We start from the raw sequence: 17,951 nt of genomic DNA, 5'->3' as shown, positions 1-17,951 counted from the left end.
ATATCCTGGACTCAATTGTCTCTATTGTTTCTCAGTGTCAAAATTTAGAAATTAGCTTGCATTTAGCAGTTCTGATGAGGCTGCAATGATCACTATTCATCGTCAATATACCGTGAACCTTACAGAAATATCTGGAGTACACATGTGCAGTTAAACACGAAAATTCAAAGCTTCGATTAGTGATTTCCTGCCTTTCAGTAGTATGTGCTGTTCTGGAATCTTCAGTATAATCTTAAAAAAAATGGTTCAATGAGAACAACTTACAATTTTTCTGACTGTTAAAAATACAAGCCTGGCAATGCAGACTGTTGGATCTTCATTGTGGCTTTCTTTGAGGCAATTGAGAAAACCTTGCTATGGTAATCAACATGTTGTCTGATGAGAGTATTTTAGCAGGTAAGCTTCTGAGCTAGATTAGATGATTTATAATTCAGCAACCCATTTCCTCAGTTATACCATTCCATATTAAGCCAAAGTACAAAAATCAAGATTATTAGCATCCCGAGATTTACTTCAGCAATATTCATGGAGCATTAGCGTAAGAGATTGCAACTTTCAGTCAACACACCCTCAATCAATGCAACGCGAATTTGTCAGTCCAGCAAAATCAAACCTACAATATTCTCTCTGTGCCATGTGCTGGAATGCATTATAACACTGCACTTCCATTTCCAAGATGTCACTGTACGGTTAACTTATGCATTTCCCAGTACAAAGATTATAATTTTAAAACAATCATCACACTTGTAATGCACGCTGATCATTAGATTCTATTTCTTCCATTATAAAAGAGAAGATTGATCAAGTTTTACCAAACCTTCGAACTAGTTGGAATATCATAAACAATTTTGGGCTTAGATTGGCATTAGTAGGCGTGGAAGGCTAATTCACCAGATTGTCAGCAGGACTCCAAATTGAGATTAGGAGAGATTACACAAATTTATTTTACATGTCATGGAATATAGATATTTAATGGACATTTTTAGGATTTTGTAATAAATCAAAATAATATTTTCTGTTGGTAGAAGAATGGTGTTAAAATCAGAGACTGACCATGTAGAAGAGATGTCTTCACAAATAGTAGTAGAGGCTAGCTGTATTAATAAATGTTAAATGTAAAATTGATGAATTTTTGTTAAATAAGGACAGTAAATGATATGGAGCACAAGTGGATACAAGATAGAGATCAGCTGTGATCTCATGGAATAGTACAACAGATTCAAGGGGACAAATGGACTGTTCCTGTTCCTATACCTCCCAGCCACTTAGTGCCTTCTGACAACTCTGTTAATAAAAATAACATACAGTGGCATGCAAAAGTTTGGGCACCACCAAAATTTCTGTTACTGTGAATAGCTAAGCGAGTAAAAGATGACCTGATTTCCAAAAGGTATAAAGTTAAAGATGACACATTTCTTTAATATTTTAAGCAAGATTACTTTTTTATTTCCATCTTTTACAGTTTCAAAATAACAAAAAAGGAAAAGGGCCCGAAACAAAAGTTTGGGCACCCTGCACGGTCAGTACTTAGTAACACCCCCTTTGGCAAGTATCACAGCTTGTAAACACTTTCTGTAGCCAGCTATGAGTCTTTCAATTCTTGTTTGAGGGATTTTCTCCCATTCTTCCTTGCAAAAGGCTTCTAGTTCTGAGAGATTCTTGGGCCATCTTGCATGCACTGCTCTTTTGAGGTCTAGCCACAGATTTTCGATGATGTTTAGGTCACGGGACTGTGAGGGCCATGGCAAAACCTTCAGCTTGTGCCTCTTGAGGTAGTCCATTGTGGATTTTGAGGTGTGTTTAGGATCGTTATCCTGTTGTAGAAGCAATCCTCTTTTCACCTTCAGCTTTTTTATAGATAGTGTGATGTTTGCTTCCAGAATTTGCTGGTATTTAATTGATTCATTCTTCCCTCTACCAGTGAAATGTTCCCCATGCCACTGGATGCAACACAAGCCCAAAGCATGGTCGATCCACCCCCGTGCTTAACAGTTGGAGAGGTGTTCTTTTCATGAAATTCTGCACCCTTTTTTCTCCAAACATACCTTTGCTCTGTTATGGACTCAGTGAAAGTCCCTTTAAGATAGAGAGTGTGTGTGTATGTGTGTGTGGGGCGTGCTTACGTCAATAGAAGATAAAGGACGTAATGACGTTGTTGAAGAAGGCAGAAGAAGAAGGAGAGAGAGAGAGAAGGGAGAGAGACACCAGCCTGCTTGTTTTCTCTATCGATGGATGAGAAACAATAACTGTGTTTGCCACTGAAATCCATGTATGGAAGTTGGAAGTAATCCGGTGGAGTTCACTTTGTTGCTGACCTGTAGAAGGAAACAGGTATTTGTGTGTGGACGACCACGGTTTGGATGCTTTTCGGGGTGAGGAAGTCACTACCGAGTAAACACTGAAGTGTCGTTTGGGTTCCATCGTGGAACATTTGGATTTCGTATGTACTCTCTCTATGTTTTTCTACATCTACATCTTATCTTCAGACAACGGTGGTTGTTGAAGAAGCCCTTGCTCATGTTTCACCTTATGGCTTGCGGAACTGAACTTTAAGAACCATTCAGGAACTGGGAGTTTTGGACTTTGTCACACACACACACGAAGAGTTTAGTTTTGGGGTTAACGTTCGAGGTTTAACATTTTTGAATTCTAACATACTAACATTTTTACTTTTATTTTACGTATTATCAATAGTAGTGATTAATAAAATAGTTTTTAACACTGAATCATGCTCAGTGTGTTTCTTTTGTTGCTGGTTTGTGACAAAATTGGGGGCTCGTCCGGGATAGTTCCCAAGGTTAACGAGTGTCGTCTGGGATCGTTTCCCAGATTGACAAGATTTGTTCGGGGTTCAATCCAAAGATTTTTGAGGGAGGTCTGATAAATTCTTTTTAATTGGCTTGTGTGTGTGGAAACCAGCAGCAATGGATATTAAGGCATTTTTGGAGTCACCAACCCAAAAGGGATTGGAGGTGGCGAAAAAGGATGATCTGATAAAGATTGCTACAAGGTTAAACCTTACAGAAGTAAAGCAGTCTATGAGAAAGGCAGATATTCAGAGACTGATAGCTGGCCATTATGTGGAAAAGAAGGTGTTTGAGAAGGACGTGTTAAAACAGTTTCCTGGCAGTGAAATAGCAATTTCTGAGGCACAGGTGCAGCTGGCAAAGATAGAGGCTGAACGAGAGCAAAATAAATTAGAAGCTGAACGAGAGCAAAAGAAATTAGAGGCCGAACAAAAGAGATTAGAGACTGAACAAAAGATAACTCAGATGAAGATAGAGGCTGATCTAGCAATGAAGCAGATGGAATTAAAGAGGATGGAGCTGGATAGTGAGGAAAAGGAGAAACAGAGGCAGCATGAGTTACAAATGAAGCGTAGGAGTTTGGAATCTGATTCTGATGATAGTTTTTCAGCCAGCAGGGAGGTTCGATTAGTCCCTCCGTTTGAAGAAGATCAGGTTGATCAGTATTTCCAACATTTTGAAAAGGTTGCTGTGAGTTCAAACTGGCCAAGGAAAGGATGGGCTCTTATGGTACAGAGTGTGATTAAAGGTAAAGCTCAAAAAGCTTATTCTGCTTTGTCTGTTGAGGATGCAGCTGATTATACCAAGGTAAAACAAGCTATTTTGAAGGCCTATGAATTGGTCCCTGAGGCTTATAGACAAAAATTCAGAGACTTGAGGAAATCTGCAGATCAGACTTATATGGAATTTGCCAATGGAAAGAGAATATGTTTTGAACGATGGTGCCTGGCTAAAACTGTAGATGGGGATTATGATAAATTGACAGAATTGATACTAGTGGAAGACTTTAAAAGATGTGTTCCAGCTGAATTAACAACATATTTAAATGAAAAGGCAGTGGAAACTTTACAAGAAACTGCTAGGTTGGCAGATGATTATGCTTTAACCCATAAATCCAAATGGGGACAACCTAAAACCTTTCAAAAGAGTTACAAAGACAATCCAGGGAAACCGGAGATTAAATTGGGAGGTAATCAAAAAGGAAAAGATGAAAAGAAGCCAGGGCTGGAGAAACCTGTTGAGCGTACTTGTTATTACTGTAGGAAACCTGGCCACGTGATATCTAATTGTGCCCTTTTGAAGAAAAAGAAGGAAGCTGGGCCCAATGCTTGCTTTCAGGCAATTAAAAATCAAAAAGGTTTAGGAGATGCTGTTAAAGATCAGTCCTTGCAAGAGGGAAAAGCGGAAAAGTTGGAGGAGGTGAGAAAAGAATTCCGTTCGTATGTATCAGAGGGTTTTGTTTCACTGAATGATGAGTCACCCCAGGTGCCAGTGAAAATTCTTAGAGATACTGGGGCTAGTCAATCTCTCTTGCTGGACAGTGTTTTAAATTTTGGTGAAGAAAGTGACACTGGTGAAGTAAATCTAGTACGAGGCGTTACAGGTGAGACCATGTCTGTCCCTTTTCACAGGGTGATTTTAAAGTCAAAGTTCGTAGAAGGACCAGTCGAGATAGGGATAAGACCTAGTTTGCCAGTGGAAGGAGTTTCTTTATTATTGGGAAATGACCTTGCAAATGGAGAAAGTGATCCTGTGGTACGGTTAACAACCAAACCAAGGATTGATGAGTCTGAGGATGATTCAGATGTTTACCCATCATGTGCGGTGACTCGAGCTAGAGCTAGAGAATTAGCCAAGACAGACAGTCCGGTGCAGTCTGATGTAGTTCCTTGTGACAGTCCTAAACAGGAAGAAAATTATGATGCCTTATCTGAGACTTTTATGTCTTCACTGGAGGATCAACATCCTTACAGTGAGCCTGAATTTAAAGATTTGTCTTTGTCGAGGAAGGATTTTATGGTGGAACAGACAAAGGACCCTGAGTTGACAGAATTGAAAGAAAAAGCACTCTCATGTGAGGAGATTGAAAAGGTGCCAACTGGATACTATGTCAAAAATGGAGTGTTAATGAGGAAATGGAGACCTCCTCATGTTCCTGTTACTGAGGAATGGGAAGTTATTCATCAGGTTGTTGTTCCAAAAGTTTATAGGGATGAGATTTTAAACCTGGCCCATAGTATGCCTTTGGGTGGTCATTTTGGTGTGAATAAAACTGTAGGGAAGATCTTGAAACAATTCTATTGGCCTGGTTTGAGAAAAGATGTGGTGATGTTTTGTCGAACCTGCCACACATGTCGGATGGTAGGTAAACCAAATCAAAAACCCCCTGTGGCTCCTTTGAAACCAATTCCTGCTTTTGGTGAACCCTTTTCGAAGGTGATTGTGGACTGTGTTGGCCCCTTACCAAAGTCTAAGACTGGAAATCAGTATTTGTTAACCATCATGTGTGCCACTTCTAGATTTCCAGAGGCAATACCCCTTAGAAATATTAAGGCCAAGACGGTGTCAAAGGCTCTTGTAAAATTTTTTACCTTGTTTGGTTTGCCAAAAGAAATCCAATCTGATCAAGGTAGTAATTTTATGTCAAAAATTTTTCAACAAATAGTCTATGAGCTGGGAGCAAAGCAGATTGTATCATCTGCATATCACCCAGAATCTCAAGGAGCTCTGGAGAGATTTCATTCTACTCTCAAAAATATGCTGAAGACTTATTGCTTTGAAAACACCAAGGATTGGGACGAAGGTATCCATTTACTTTTGTTTGCCGTTAGAGAATCGATCCAGGAGTCAATCGGATTTAGTCCGTTTGAGCTTGTGTTTGGACATAGGGTGAGAGGACCTTTGGAGTTGTTAAGAGAGCAATGGGTTAATGAGGAAGTTCACTTGAGTCTGTTGGACTATGTCCAAAAATTTAAAACTCGGTTGGAGAGAGTCTGCCAGCTAGCGAGAGAGAATCTGAAAACAAGCCAGATAAGAATGAAGACATATTTTGATAGACGTGCTCGGCCTAGGACATTCGCAGTGGGGCAAAAGGTGTTGGTATTTTTCCCTAGCCAAAATAATCCCTTGCAAGCTCGCTTTTCTGGACCCTATGTTATTGAATCTCGAGTGACTGATCTAACATATATAATCAAAACACCAGATAGACGCAAGAAAACACAACTCTGTCATGTAAACATGCTAAAACCTTATTATGAGAGGGATTCAGTTGTGGCCTTGGTGGATGGTGAAAAGGTTGTTTCTAGAATGCCTGATGTTGATGTTGAGGAAGACCAATTTAGACCAAATATTGTTCCATCGAAACTAAAAAACCAAAATATCCTGGAGAACCTTGAAACGAAGTTGGACCATTTACAAGTTTCACAAAAACAACAGATGAGAGAATTAATTTTAAAATTTAAAAATCTGTTCCCAGATGTTCCAAACAGAACATCGATAATTACCCATGATGTTGATGTTGGGGATGCAAAACCAATCAAACAACACCCATATCGAATGAATGTGGAAAAAAGTAAACTTGTTGATCAGGAAATAAAATACATGTTGGAAAATGATATTATTAGACATTCTACTTCAAATTGGAGTTCGCCCTGTGTTATTGTACCTAAACCTGATGGAACTGTTAGATTTTGCACAGATTACAGGAAAGTGAATGCTGTAACAAAGTCAGATGCTTACCCTATTCCTAGGGTGGATGATTGCATAGACAGTGGGAAAGGCAAAATTTCTTACAAAGATTGACCTATTAAAAGGGTACTGGTGTGTTCCATTAACAGATAGAGGAAGGGAAATTTCAGCCTTTGTAACCCCTTCTGGATTGTATGAATACAATGTTTTGCCATTTGGAATGAAAAATGCTCCGGCAACATTTCAAAGAATGATTAATTCAGTGATTCATGGGTTAAAACATACAGATGCCTACATTGACGACTTAGTGACTGGGAATGATACATGGGAGGATCACATCTCTGTGTTAGAAAGGTTGTTTGAAAGACTTTCCAAGGCTAACCTTACAGTTAACTTGGCTAAAAGTGAATTTGGCCATGCCACTGTGACGTATCTTGGTTATGTTGTAGGTCAAGGCAAGCAAGCTCCTCTTCAGGCAAAAGTTCAAGCAATATCTGAGTTCCCTATTCCCACAGGTACGAGGACTGTTAGAAGATTTTTGGGAATGGTTGGATATTATCGAAAATTTTGTAAAAATTTTGCTGATATTGCTCTTCCCCTAACTAATCTTCTGAAGAAGGGAGTAAAGTTTGTTTGGACAGATTCTTGTCAAGAAGCATTTGAGAAACTGAAAGCCATTTTATGCTGCCATCCTGTGCTCAAAACACCTGACTTTGAAAAGCCATTTTCATTAGCAGTAGATGCCAGTGATGAAGCTGCAGGAGCTGTGTTGTTGCAGAAGGGTGACCTTGATGATATTGACCATCCTGTAGCTTACTTTTCAAAGAAATTTAATGAGCATCAAAAGAATTATTCCACCATAGAGAAAGAATTACTGTCGCTTGTTTTAGCCTTGCAACATTTCAGTGTATATGTTTGCACCGCTCAGAAACCATTGACTGTGTATACAGATCATAACCCATTGGTGTTTCTGAGCCGAGTCAAAAACAAGAACAGAAGGCTGTTAAACTGGAGTTTAATTTTGCAAGAGTTTGATCTCCTGATAACTCACATTAAAGGCAAAGATAATGATTGCTGATTGTCTTTCCCGATGTTAAATGGGAAACATGTATCTGTACTAATCTGATAGTCTGTAGTTGTGTAGCGTGATAATTATTAACATTACTAACTCTATGCGCGGTTAAAATTTTCTTGGGAAATTTTTTTTTAGGTGGGAGGTGTTATGGACTCAGTGAAAGTCCCTTTAAGATAGAGAGTGTGTGTGTATGTGTGTGTGGGGCGTGCTTACGTCAATAGAAGATAAAGGACGTAATGACGTTGTTGAAGAAGGCAGAAGAAGAAGGAGAGAGAGAGAGAAGGGAGAGAGACACCAGCCTGCTTGTTTTCTCTATCGATGGATGAGAAACAATAACTGTGTTTGCCACTGAAATCCATGTATGGAAGTTGGAAGTAATCCGGTGGAGTTCACTTTGTTGCTGACCTGTAGAAGGAAACAGGTATTTGTGTGTGGACGACCACGGTTCGGATGCTTTTCGGGGTGAGGAAGTCACTACCGAGTAAACACTGAAGTGTCGTTTGGGTTCCATCGTGGAACATTTGGATTTCGTATGTACTCTCTCTATGTTTTTCTACATCTACATCTTATCTTCAGACAACGGTGGTTGTTGAAGAAGCCCTTGCTCATGTTTCACCTTATGGCTTGCGGAACTGAACTTTAAGAACCATTCAGGAACTGGGAGTTTTGGACTTTGTCACACACACACACGACGAGTTTAGTTTTGGGGTTAACGTTCGAGGTTTAACATTCTTGAATTCTAACATACTAACATTTTTACTTTTATTTTACGTATTATCAATAGTAGTGATTAATAAAATAGTTTTTAACACTGAATCATGCTCAGTGTGTTTCTTTTGTTGCTGATTTGTGACAGCTCATTGTGGCCAAAAAGTTCTATTTTAACTTCATCAGTCCACAGGACTTGTTTCCAAAATGCATCAGGCTTGTTTAGACATTCCTTTGTAAACTTCTGACGCTGAATTTTGTGGTGAGGACCTTCCATGAAGGTCATATTTGTGTAGGTGTCGCTGCACAGTAGAACAGTCACAACCACTCCAGAGTCAGCTAAATCTTCCTGAAGGTCTTTTGCAATCAAACGGGGGTTTTGATTTGCCTTTCTAGCGATCCCACGAGCAGTTCTCTCGGAAAGTTTTCTTGGTCTTCCAGACCTCAACTTAACCTCCACTGTTCCTGTTAACTACCATTGCTTAATTACATTACGAACTGAGGAAACGGCTACCTGAAAACGCTTTGCTATCTTCTTATAGCCTTCTCCTGCTTTGTGGGCATCATTTATTTTAATTTTCAGAGTGCTAGGCAGCTGCTTAGAGGAGCTCATGGCTGCTGATTGTTGGGACAAGGTTTGAGGAGTCCGGGTATTTATAAAGCTTTGAAATTTGCATCACCTGGCCCTTCCTAATGATGACTGTGAACAAGCCATAGCCCTAACAAGCTAATGAAGATCTGAGACCTTGGTAAAAGTTACCTGAGCGCTCAAATCTCTTGGGGTGCCCAAACTTTTGCATGGTGCTCCTTTGCTTTTTTCACTCTAAAATTGTACAAAACAGAAATAATACACTAATCCTGCTTAAAATGTTGAAAAGAATGTTTCATCTTTAACTTTATGACTTTTGGAGATCAGTTCATCTTCTACTCACTTAACTATTCACAGTAACAGAAATTTTGACCAGGGGTGCCCAAACTTTTGCATGCCACTGTATGACTAAATATAAAGCATTTCAATTAAAATACATTAAACACTCAAGGTGGACCTTAGGTAAAATTGGGAAATCAAATCTTTAACTTACTTCAAAAATGTAACAGCGTATATTAGCAAATTTATAGTATGAAACTTTACTTACGGAATAGGTGAAGAGATGGTTTCTCTGAAGGCAACTTTAGGCTTTCCCATTACACACGGACAATTGTATTCTCTTTCTAGTCTCTAACATTGAACAGAAGGAAAATTGATTAAATACCATCTATGGCTTTTTTAAAGCATCATACTGAGCTTACCATGAGTACTCTTAAAGCTACTTTTACATTGCTTGTTTTAGTTCTGAATTTAGGAAACTGCGTTCTTAAGTATTCTTCAGTTGGTTCTAAAACCTTACTTCATTTCAATCTGGAACTCATCCAGATATCCTGCAAGCAGAATCAATGGTTCAATTTTGGAAGGCTTGCTGGATGCTGTTGTTTTGGAATCAGAATAAAAATAGCAGCATAAATATAGCTTACAAAATCTTATACATGCAGATACAAAAACAGTCATCACATCTACAAATAGTTACAAAGTTACACAGTGATAAAAGTTGACTCGTGTATCCTAAACTGTTCTTCCTTGCATATATAACGATAGCAATAAAGAAGCTTCACATTCTTTTACCAAGATGTTGAAATGCTCAAACTCTGATCTAACAACTCATATCACTTTTTGTTTTAGAAACAACTTTTCATTGAACTTACCAACTTCTTTTATTTCAACAATACAATTGGTAAACTGCAGGAAATACAAGTTAAATTTTGAGCATCAGCTTGAAACAACTACCTTTTTAGAAATGTAAGCTATCAACTTACATATTTGCTCGATATTTCAGGATTCCAGGGATTGCCTCTTGTTCCTTTCCACTTCAACAAAGCACCCTTCTTAGAATCTGATGCTAATTCAAAATACTTTGCTAAAATCAAGCAAAATCCCAATGTAGTAGCCAGTTTCCTCTCAATTTCACTAAATAGTGTCTGCTTTAAAACTCGAGTGTCCACTCCTTTGGCAGGTAAACGACAAAGGGCAGCCTGTATAGATTATGCCAGCTTTCTTTCAAGACAATCAGGCTATTGTCATGTCCAACTGCATTAAAAACTAAAATCCAAAGACTGCTGCTGTATTCTTGGATCTGATTGCCACTTACAACATTTTATTTTAATGTATTCATTTTTTTCAGATCTGGAAAATATCAATGCTGGCAATTTCAACAGTTATATCCCATCCCTCATTGCCTTTGAGATGGTGTTGAATTCCTGTAGTCCTTCACACAGTGCTGTTAGAACCAGAATTCCAGGATTTACATCCAACAACGACATGGTGATATATTTCCAAGTCGGGATGGTGTACGACCAGATGAGGAACCTACTGATGGTGGTGTTCCCATGCACCTAATGCCCATGCTCCCTTTGAGGGTCGAGGTCACAGGTTTGATAGACAGCATTGGAGTAGTCTAGGTAAGTAAATAGAGTGCATTTGTAGACAGTACACACTTCAACCACTGTGCATCAATGGTGGATGGAATGAATCTTTGAAGTGGTGCACAGGACACTAGTCAAGTGGACTGCTTTGTCCTGGATGAAGTGAAGCTTCTTGAAAGATTTTGGAGCTGTGCACATTCAGATAAGTAGACAGCATTCCATCACACTTTTGACTTGTGCCCTGCAGATGCCAGAAAGGCTTTGGGATGTCAGGATGTGAATCACTCAGCATTGGTTCCCAAGCCCCTGCCCTACTCTAACAGCCACAAATATTTGTGGCTACTTCCACGTGGCTGAGTTGCTGCCAGTATCATAGTTATACTGAAAAATTTGGTTAGAGGTGCAACTGGTTCATTACTACAGCTTGGTCCCATAGTCTTTTCTATATCCAGTGTTCTCTGTTGTTTCTTGATATCACATGAAGTGAATCGAATTGGATGATGACTCACTTCTGCAATGGTGGGGAACTCCAGCCCCAAAAACTGCAAGGGAGCAGTTTCCTCCTGTTAACTGTTTAATTTTCTTCCAACATTCACAAATAGGTGAGCAAACAACAGCACTTCAGTTTGATCTGTTGGTTGTGAGATTGTTTGGATCTGATTTTACAATGTAGCACATGGTCCTGTGTTGCAGCTTAATAGGCAGGTTACGCACCACCCTCAGTGAACACGGGTGGATCCTCTGGCTTCACTGTAATAGTATCGAAGGATGTACCGAGCCTTGAGGTTACAGATTGGGGGAGGTTCTGCTGCTGCTGATGGTCTACAGCATTTCATGGATGCCTAGTTTTGAGCTACCTGTTCTGCCCTGAGTTTTCCATATGTACCATGACTGGAGTATCACTATATAGTTTGTAGAAAAAATTCTGGTTCCACAAGAGTTGAGGAATGGTCATTTTTACCTTTTTGCACCGATGCACCATACACAGTTAGGTTTACCTTTTATGTTGGTTCATGCTACAAACCCAGTCTGACAGCTATATCCTCCAGAACTTGGCCAACTCAATCAGTAGTGGTGTTACCAAACTACTTATGGCACTGGACATTGAAATACCACACCGAAAGAACATTCTGTGCCTTTGCTACTTTCAGTGCTTTTCCAAGTGTTGTTCTACATGAGAAGCACTGATTCATCACTTGGAGGATGGCAAGTGATAATCAAGAGGAGTTTTTCTCATATCACATTTCATGGAGTCTGAAGTCAACTGCATCAGCCTGTTGCTTAATAAGACCAATTGAAGCGCCGTCCCCAAAAATGAAGGGCTCTGCCATACCTGAATAAGGTGACCCAATCAATACCACATGTTTTTTGACCAATTTTATTCTTACTGTTTAAAAGTTGCAGTAAAGGCACAACTGGAGACAGTTAAGAGTCAACCACATTTGCCAGTCTAACAAGGATGTTTTTTTTTTAAAAAACACAACCTGGTAGTTTTTGTGGTCAAATTTATTGACTACTTATTGTTTTTCTCTAGATTTTTATTTGAATTTAAATTCTGCATCTACTTCAGTGGGATTTGGACTCTGGATTACAGTACTTTTAATCTTGCCTCACCACTGCAGAGTTTGGTGTTGTTCATTGTTAACCCACTGGTGGATCATCAGTAAAGTGGCTCTCCTCAAAAACCATAGTTTTGAAGTTCAATTAATAAATGAAATCAGGTCATGTAGAGATCAAATCAGAGTTTAGATAGGACACACCTGGATAGGAAAAGAGTTGAGCGATACAGGCTAATGCAGGCAAACGGGATTAGCATAGATAGGCGTTACAGTCAGCATGAATAAGGTATTTCAAAAGGCCCCAATTCTAATCTGTACAATTCTATGAGTTCCAAATTGTGCTCATTCCTGGTTATCCTCTATACCAATCACCTGCCAGAAATCAAATCTTGGAAATTTATGCTGGTGAGATTTTTGTCTTTCATGGAGGATCATTTTCTGAACTGGAAGATAACCTGAATACTATCACCACTGGTATCCCATGCCAAGTTCCATAATAAAAAAAAATCCATTTTGGCAGAAAAACAGAAATTCTGAGCATTTTCTTTTAAACGTGGCAGGAAATTATGAAACATTGATGGTCAAAGAGACCCGAGTGCCCTTGTACAAATAACCAAAAGCTAACATGCATATGCAGCAGACATTTGGGAAGGCAAATAGTGTGTCCGCCATTATTGCAAGAGGATTGGATTTCAGCAGTAAGGATGTCTTTTTAAAATAATTTCAGGCCTTAGCAAAACCACAATTGGTCTTTTTTTTCAAGGAAGGATATACTCATTATAGTGAGTGCAGGGAAGATTCACCAGACTAGTTCTTGGAATAACAAGTCTGTTATGTGAGTGAGTGAGTAGGCTAGGGTCTCTTCTCTAGAGTTTAGAAGAATGAGAAATGATCTCATTGAAACTTACAAAATTGTTGGGGAGATAGACAGGATAGATGTTTCCCCTGGCTGAGGAGCCTAGAATTAGGGGTTACACAGTCACAATAAGGATCAATTAGGACTACGACAAAGAGAAATTTCTTTAGATGGTGGAGACTCTTAGGAATATTCTGCTCTGTGGAGGATATGTCCTTAATTGCATTCAAAAATCAAGGAAGTGGGGACAGGGCAGTGAAATGTTGCAGAGGTGGAATAGCAGTCACAAACTTGTTCAACGTAGAGCAGGCTTGCAGGGCCAAATGGCCTATTTCTGCTCATATTTCTCGTGTCCATCTCAATGGAACAATTCAGCTCTTGTCTGGAGTCCTCTGCCTCACTCTCTGTGTGGGTTTCCTCCAAGTGCTCCCGGTTTCCTCCCACATTCCAAAGATGTACAGGTTAGGAAATTGTGGGCATGCTATGTTGGCGCTGGAAGCTTGGCGACACTTGCAGACTGCCCCCAGAACATTCTACACAAAAGATGCATTTCATTGTGTGTTTCAATGCACATGTGACTAATAAAGATATCTTATCAAACATTGCAACAGATAAGATGAAGCATAAGGTAATGTCAGCAAATCTCTGCTCCAACTTCAGTGCCTCCACTGTTGAAACCCTTATCCATTATTTTGTAACCTCAAGACTAGCTGTCTCCTGATGTACTGAGAGTAGATATTTTTCCATGTCCAAAACCCCATAACTTACATTGTCTTCCCAGAGAGCTTATCGCCCATGACTATTGACATGCACTACTCCTGACCCTCAAACACATGAAATTCAAACTGGTCATTGTTAGCATATCTCTCCTTGGTCTCATGCATCTTCTCTCTCCAAACTGCAGCCCTATATCCCAACCTGTGCCCTACAATTCAACAACCCTCTTTCCATGCTCCTCTTCACTGCTGGCAAAGCTTTTAACCATCTTCATCCACCCTAAATCTTCTCTCTCGCTCCTTTGTCAAATGTATTAGAAAACAGTTAAAGACACTACACAAAATGTAATTGTTAATGTCACAGCTAAAACAGTCACTCAGGATTTTGCATGTTCAAAACAACTGCATTTAATAAACGAATTAAAAAACTGAAGAATAAGGATAAATGTCAAATAAATCTGTTTATCAGTATAAAAATTGTCCTGTGTTAAATATCAGGTGGGTACTAAAATCACAAATTGTCTTTATTAGAGAAAATTCCAAACTCTGAAAACTGCCAAGCAGATACCCAAAAGCTTTACATGGGTTCTAAAACTTGTTATCACTAAAATTAAAGGTAATTACACTTCACTAATTAGCTTTATAACTGTCAAATCGAATATAATTTGTCCAGGTTAAATGAAGCATACTTTACTTAGTGTAAATGAAGTTATTTCCCAGTCCATAAAATTAGCAACAGTAAAGCTACCATAAATTCCAGTATAATGGTTTCATAAGTATGAAGGTTACAGTGGCTTGTTTTATACCAGGCAGGATCACGACAAGATAAATTATATCAGAGTATAAATTCCAACAAACTAGACCATAAAAATCTAAAAGGCAATGCAACTCACACAGCTGATTTTACAGTGCCATCATTAAAACTATATAGAAAATTAATACTATATATGAAGTATCTTTGCCAATAACACAAGAGAAGGTTACTTAGCTGTTTCCAAAGATTTAGACAGTGGGAGAGAAAGAAAAAGGTGCCAAATAGTTGATTACATTAAGTTTCAGCAATAGCCAGTTTAAGAGATTAAAGGGCTTGTCAAAGTTGTGTACATCAACAGAATTTTAACTGAATTACAGAGAAAAAATATTCATTGCACAGGTTACCTGAAGTTATTGGACATTTTGTTCATTATATATGGGTTTAAACAGGGGTTTTTCATTAACCCATCACTTTAATGCAAGTATAGGCATCTCAGTTCAAATATCAATACAAATACGTTCAATATAAAAGGTTCTGTGATCACCAGAAACACATTCACATTGTAAGTTAAAGTTCAAAACTTTTATGAACTAACCCAAAACTCAAAACTTAAAATTCCAAATTTAGATAAAATGTAGTAGTAGCAGATTAAATACCTGTGCATAAATTTCCATGTGCAATTCACCCATTCCTGATACAATGGTCTCTCTGCTCTCAGTGTCATAAGTAACTCTAAAAGTAGGATCCTCTCGTGTAAATCTGCCAATTCCTTTGGAAAATTTATCCAAATCATTCTGAAAGAGAATGCAGCAAACACTTCCTAGTTTTCTTTAAATTAAAGCAGTTAAGTACTTTCATTCGCTCAAAATAGTACATTGAAATACTTCATATATGGACAAAGTTAATTTAAATCATTGTATTCCCATATCAACACAACTTGTGGTGGGTCACAAAGAAATGCCTCATAGTTTTGATCTATGAACTTAGGAAACCAAGAATATTATTTGATTTAAAAATAAATGAAACAGCATTTGTTACTAATGATGTCCTCTGCCAATGTTCAATTATTTTGTTATTGCAAAACAGGATAGGTTGTCTCAAATATTCATATTTTAATCATAATACCTTTGTTTCCAAACAAAAGATAAAACATTCAGGAAATACACTGCACTGTAAATTATTGAAATAATCTTAAGCATAAAGAAATAGATTTGGGAGTGAAAATTATGAGATATAATTTGCTGTAATTAAGTCCCATATCACATGTTACTTGACGGTCTATTTTTTAACAATTTATTTTTACATCATGGTTCCAATTTCAAATTATGATGAAAACTTTATCTTCCTTTATGATTTTCTGAAGGCCAACAAAACATCATGCATTTCTGCCCAATCGTCTCCCAGTTGATCTGTGCCTGGTTGAGTGTGAGTAACATGTTCACAAGCTCCTTTGTGATATTTGCCTTTACTAATATCGTTAGGAGAACTTTATATTGAAGCATTTCTAGTTACCGGAAAAGGCCTAGAAACATGACTTTTTGGTCAAAATAAACATATGGAATGAAATTCAACACATAGAAAATACAATTCAGGAGTTTGAATCCAGAAATGCATACCTTATTGACAGGCTTTATTGCAACTGATATCACAGGTTCAGGTACATGAATAGATTCCTGTATTAAAAGCAGAACAATTAGCATCACATTTGTAATATCACAGATTACATTCCATACATTATTTTATCATTAAGTTTTCATGAATCTTTAAACTATTTTATTGGTGCATTTTTCACAGGAGCAAACATTTTAAAATACTGTGATTTAAAGAACCTGAAAGTGAAACAAAACAATTGGTACAACTGGAGATTTAAGGACAAAAAGGTACAAAGAATCATACTGTATACCAACTTGCATTTTACTTCCTTTCCAAAACAAAATCATCATAGCTCTGATTTGCATTAGCACAACGTTGATTGTCAGAGCTGGCAGTTTGCAAAGTGACTGTTGCATTTCCTAAATTGTAATATTGACTTCACAAGTACCTCATTGCTATAAGGTAATTCTGCACATTCTAAGATGATGAAAGGCATGATATAACTGTAGGTCTTTTATTACACCAACAACAAAAATCAGACTTTGATTTGCCCACGTATATACGTTAAATCCTTCTTAACATCGTATAGTTTTCAAAATGACGACATAGAGTGCACTTTGTAATATAGTACTGACATTAATAATCAATCAAAATAATCTAACTCAGCTTCAATATTCTAAAGCTAGCTTATTAGGACACTGAACAACAAAGTAATAAACTTATTTCATTTTAGTTACCAGATTTTAATGTGAGCAATTTTCCGTCTGGTTATTTTTAGGTACTAACAGAAGAAACATAATTGAAGCTTTCAGTTTACATGTGTACAAATGTTTATTGTTATATAACTATTTTCTGTAACATAAAATCTTTGTAATTTTACCAAATCAAACTTACAAATGAAACAACTGGCTAGCTGCAATTCACGGACTCAACAAACAAAGCAAATGGGGATAATTTGACTGTAAGAGAACAAGTACTAGAGCAACAGTAAATAAAAAACAGCCAAGCTTGAGTGGGTAATCAACACCCAGTCACAGAAATTCATAATGTGAACTGCTTCAACTGATCATAGATTTGAAGACTGACATATTCATACATTTTCCCTTGTTGCCTGATTTTAATTAAATTTCAAAAGACGATGTGGCTTTTCTGGAAGAGTGGCAGTCTTACTATCATTTTTGAAGAAACTGACAATATTTGCAAGATTTTGCTGATTGTTCCTTTCTTACCATTGAAAGATTGCTGTTTGTTTTTGAGGTAAATGTATCGCCACTAGCACAATCAATGCCAAATAAAGCACAAATGTCACCAGCAAAAACTTCTTCCACATCCTATCAAAGGCAAAAAAGGTATAAAGTTATGTTTTGTGTAAGTTGAAACAATTAGCCATCACAATTTTCTTTCCCCTCAAATGAAATGCCTTTCTATTTAACTTGATCATAATTTGCAAACTTTCAGTTTTGGCATAGCTTGTACCACTTCTGCCAGTGAACTGAAAAAGTTCTGCATTCAAAGCTAACCAAGGGAGCAAGCATTTAATTTGAACAAATCCTTAAAGACTGAACTGAAGAATTCTGCATCGTTGAACAAACAGCTTGAGACAAAACTGAAACAGTTTTAAATTTTGTCATGTTTCTTCCAACTTATTCATCCACTGTAAAGAGATTAAAGCGGCATCAATGGCATGATGAAATAATATTCAATTTGCTTCAATGGGTGTTATGTAATTTTTATTTTTG

The 17,951-nt window shown here is 37.8% G+C and overlaps 1 protein-coding gene across 2 annotated transcripts in view; it reads right to left on the bottom strand.

Annotated features, from left to right (window-relative positions):
- gfm1 (G elongation factor, mitochondrial 1) overlaps positions 1 to 17,951 on the bottom strand; it is a 54,320-nt gene that overhangs the window by 18,349 nt on the left and 18,020 nt on the right. For both annotated transcript variants that reach the window (XM_052017190.1, XM_052017191.1), the window contains 4 exons: positions 17,442 to 17,543; positions 16,236 to 16,292; positions 15,276 to 15,413; positions 9,414 to 9,496 (listed from right to left, as the gene is read on the bottom strand). In XM_052017190.1, coding sequence (XP_051873150.1) covers positions 9,414 to 9,496; positions 15,276 to 15,413; positions 16,236 to 16,292; positions 17,442 to 17,543 — 380 coding nt within the window. The remainder of the gene's footprint in view (positions 1 to 9,413; positions 9,497 to 15,275; positions 15,414 to 16,235; positions 16,293 to 17,441; positions 17,544 to 17,951) is intronic.

Source organism: Pristis pectinata, chromosome 6, assembly GCF_009764475.1.
Source record: "Pristis pectinata isolate sPriPec2 chromosome 6, sPriPec2.1.pri, whole genome shotgun sequence".
Lineage (NCBI taxonomy): Eukaryota > Metazoa > Chordata > Chondrichthyes > Rhinopristiformes > Pristidae > Pristis > Pristis pectinata.
This window is presented reverse-complemented; position numbering and strand designations above follow the sequence as displayed.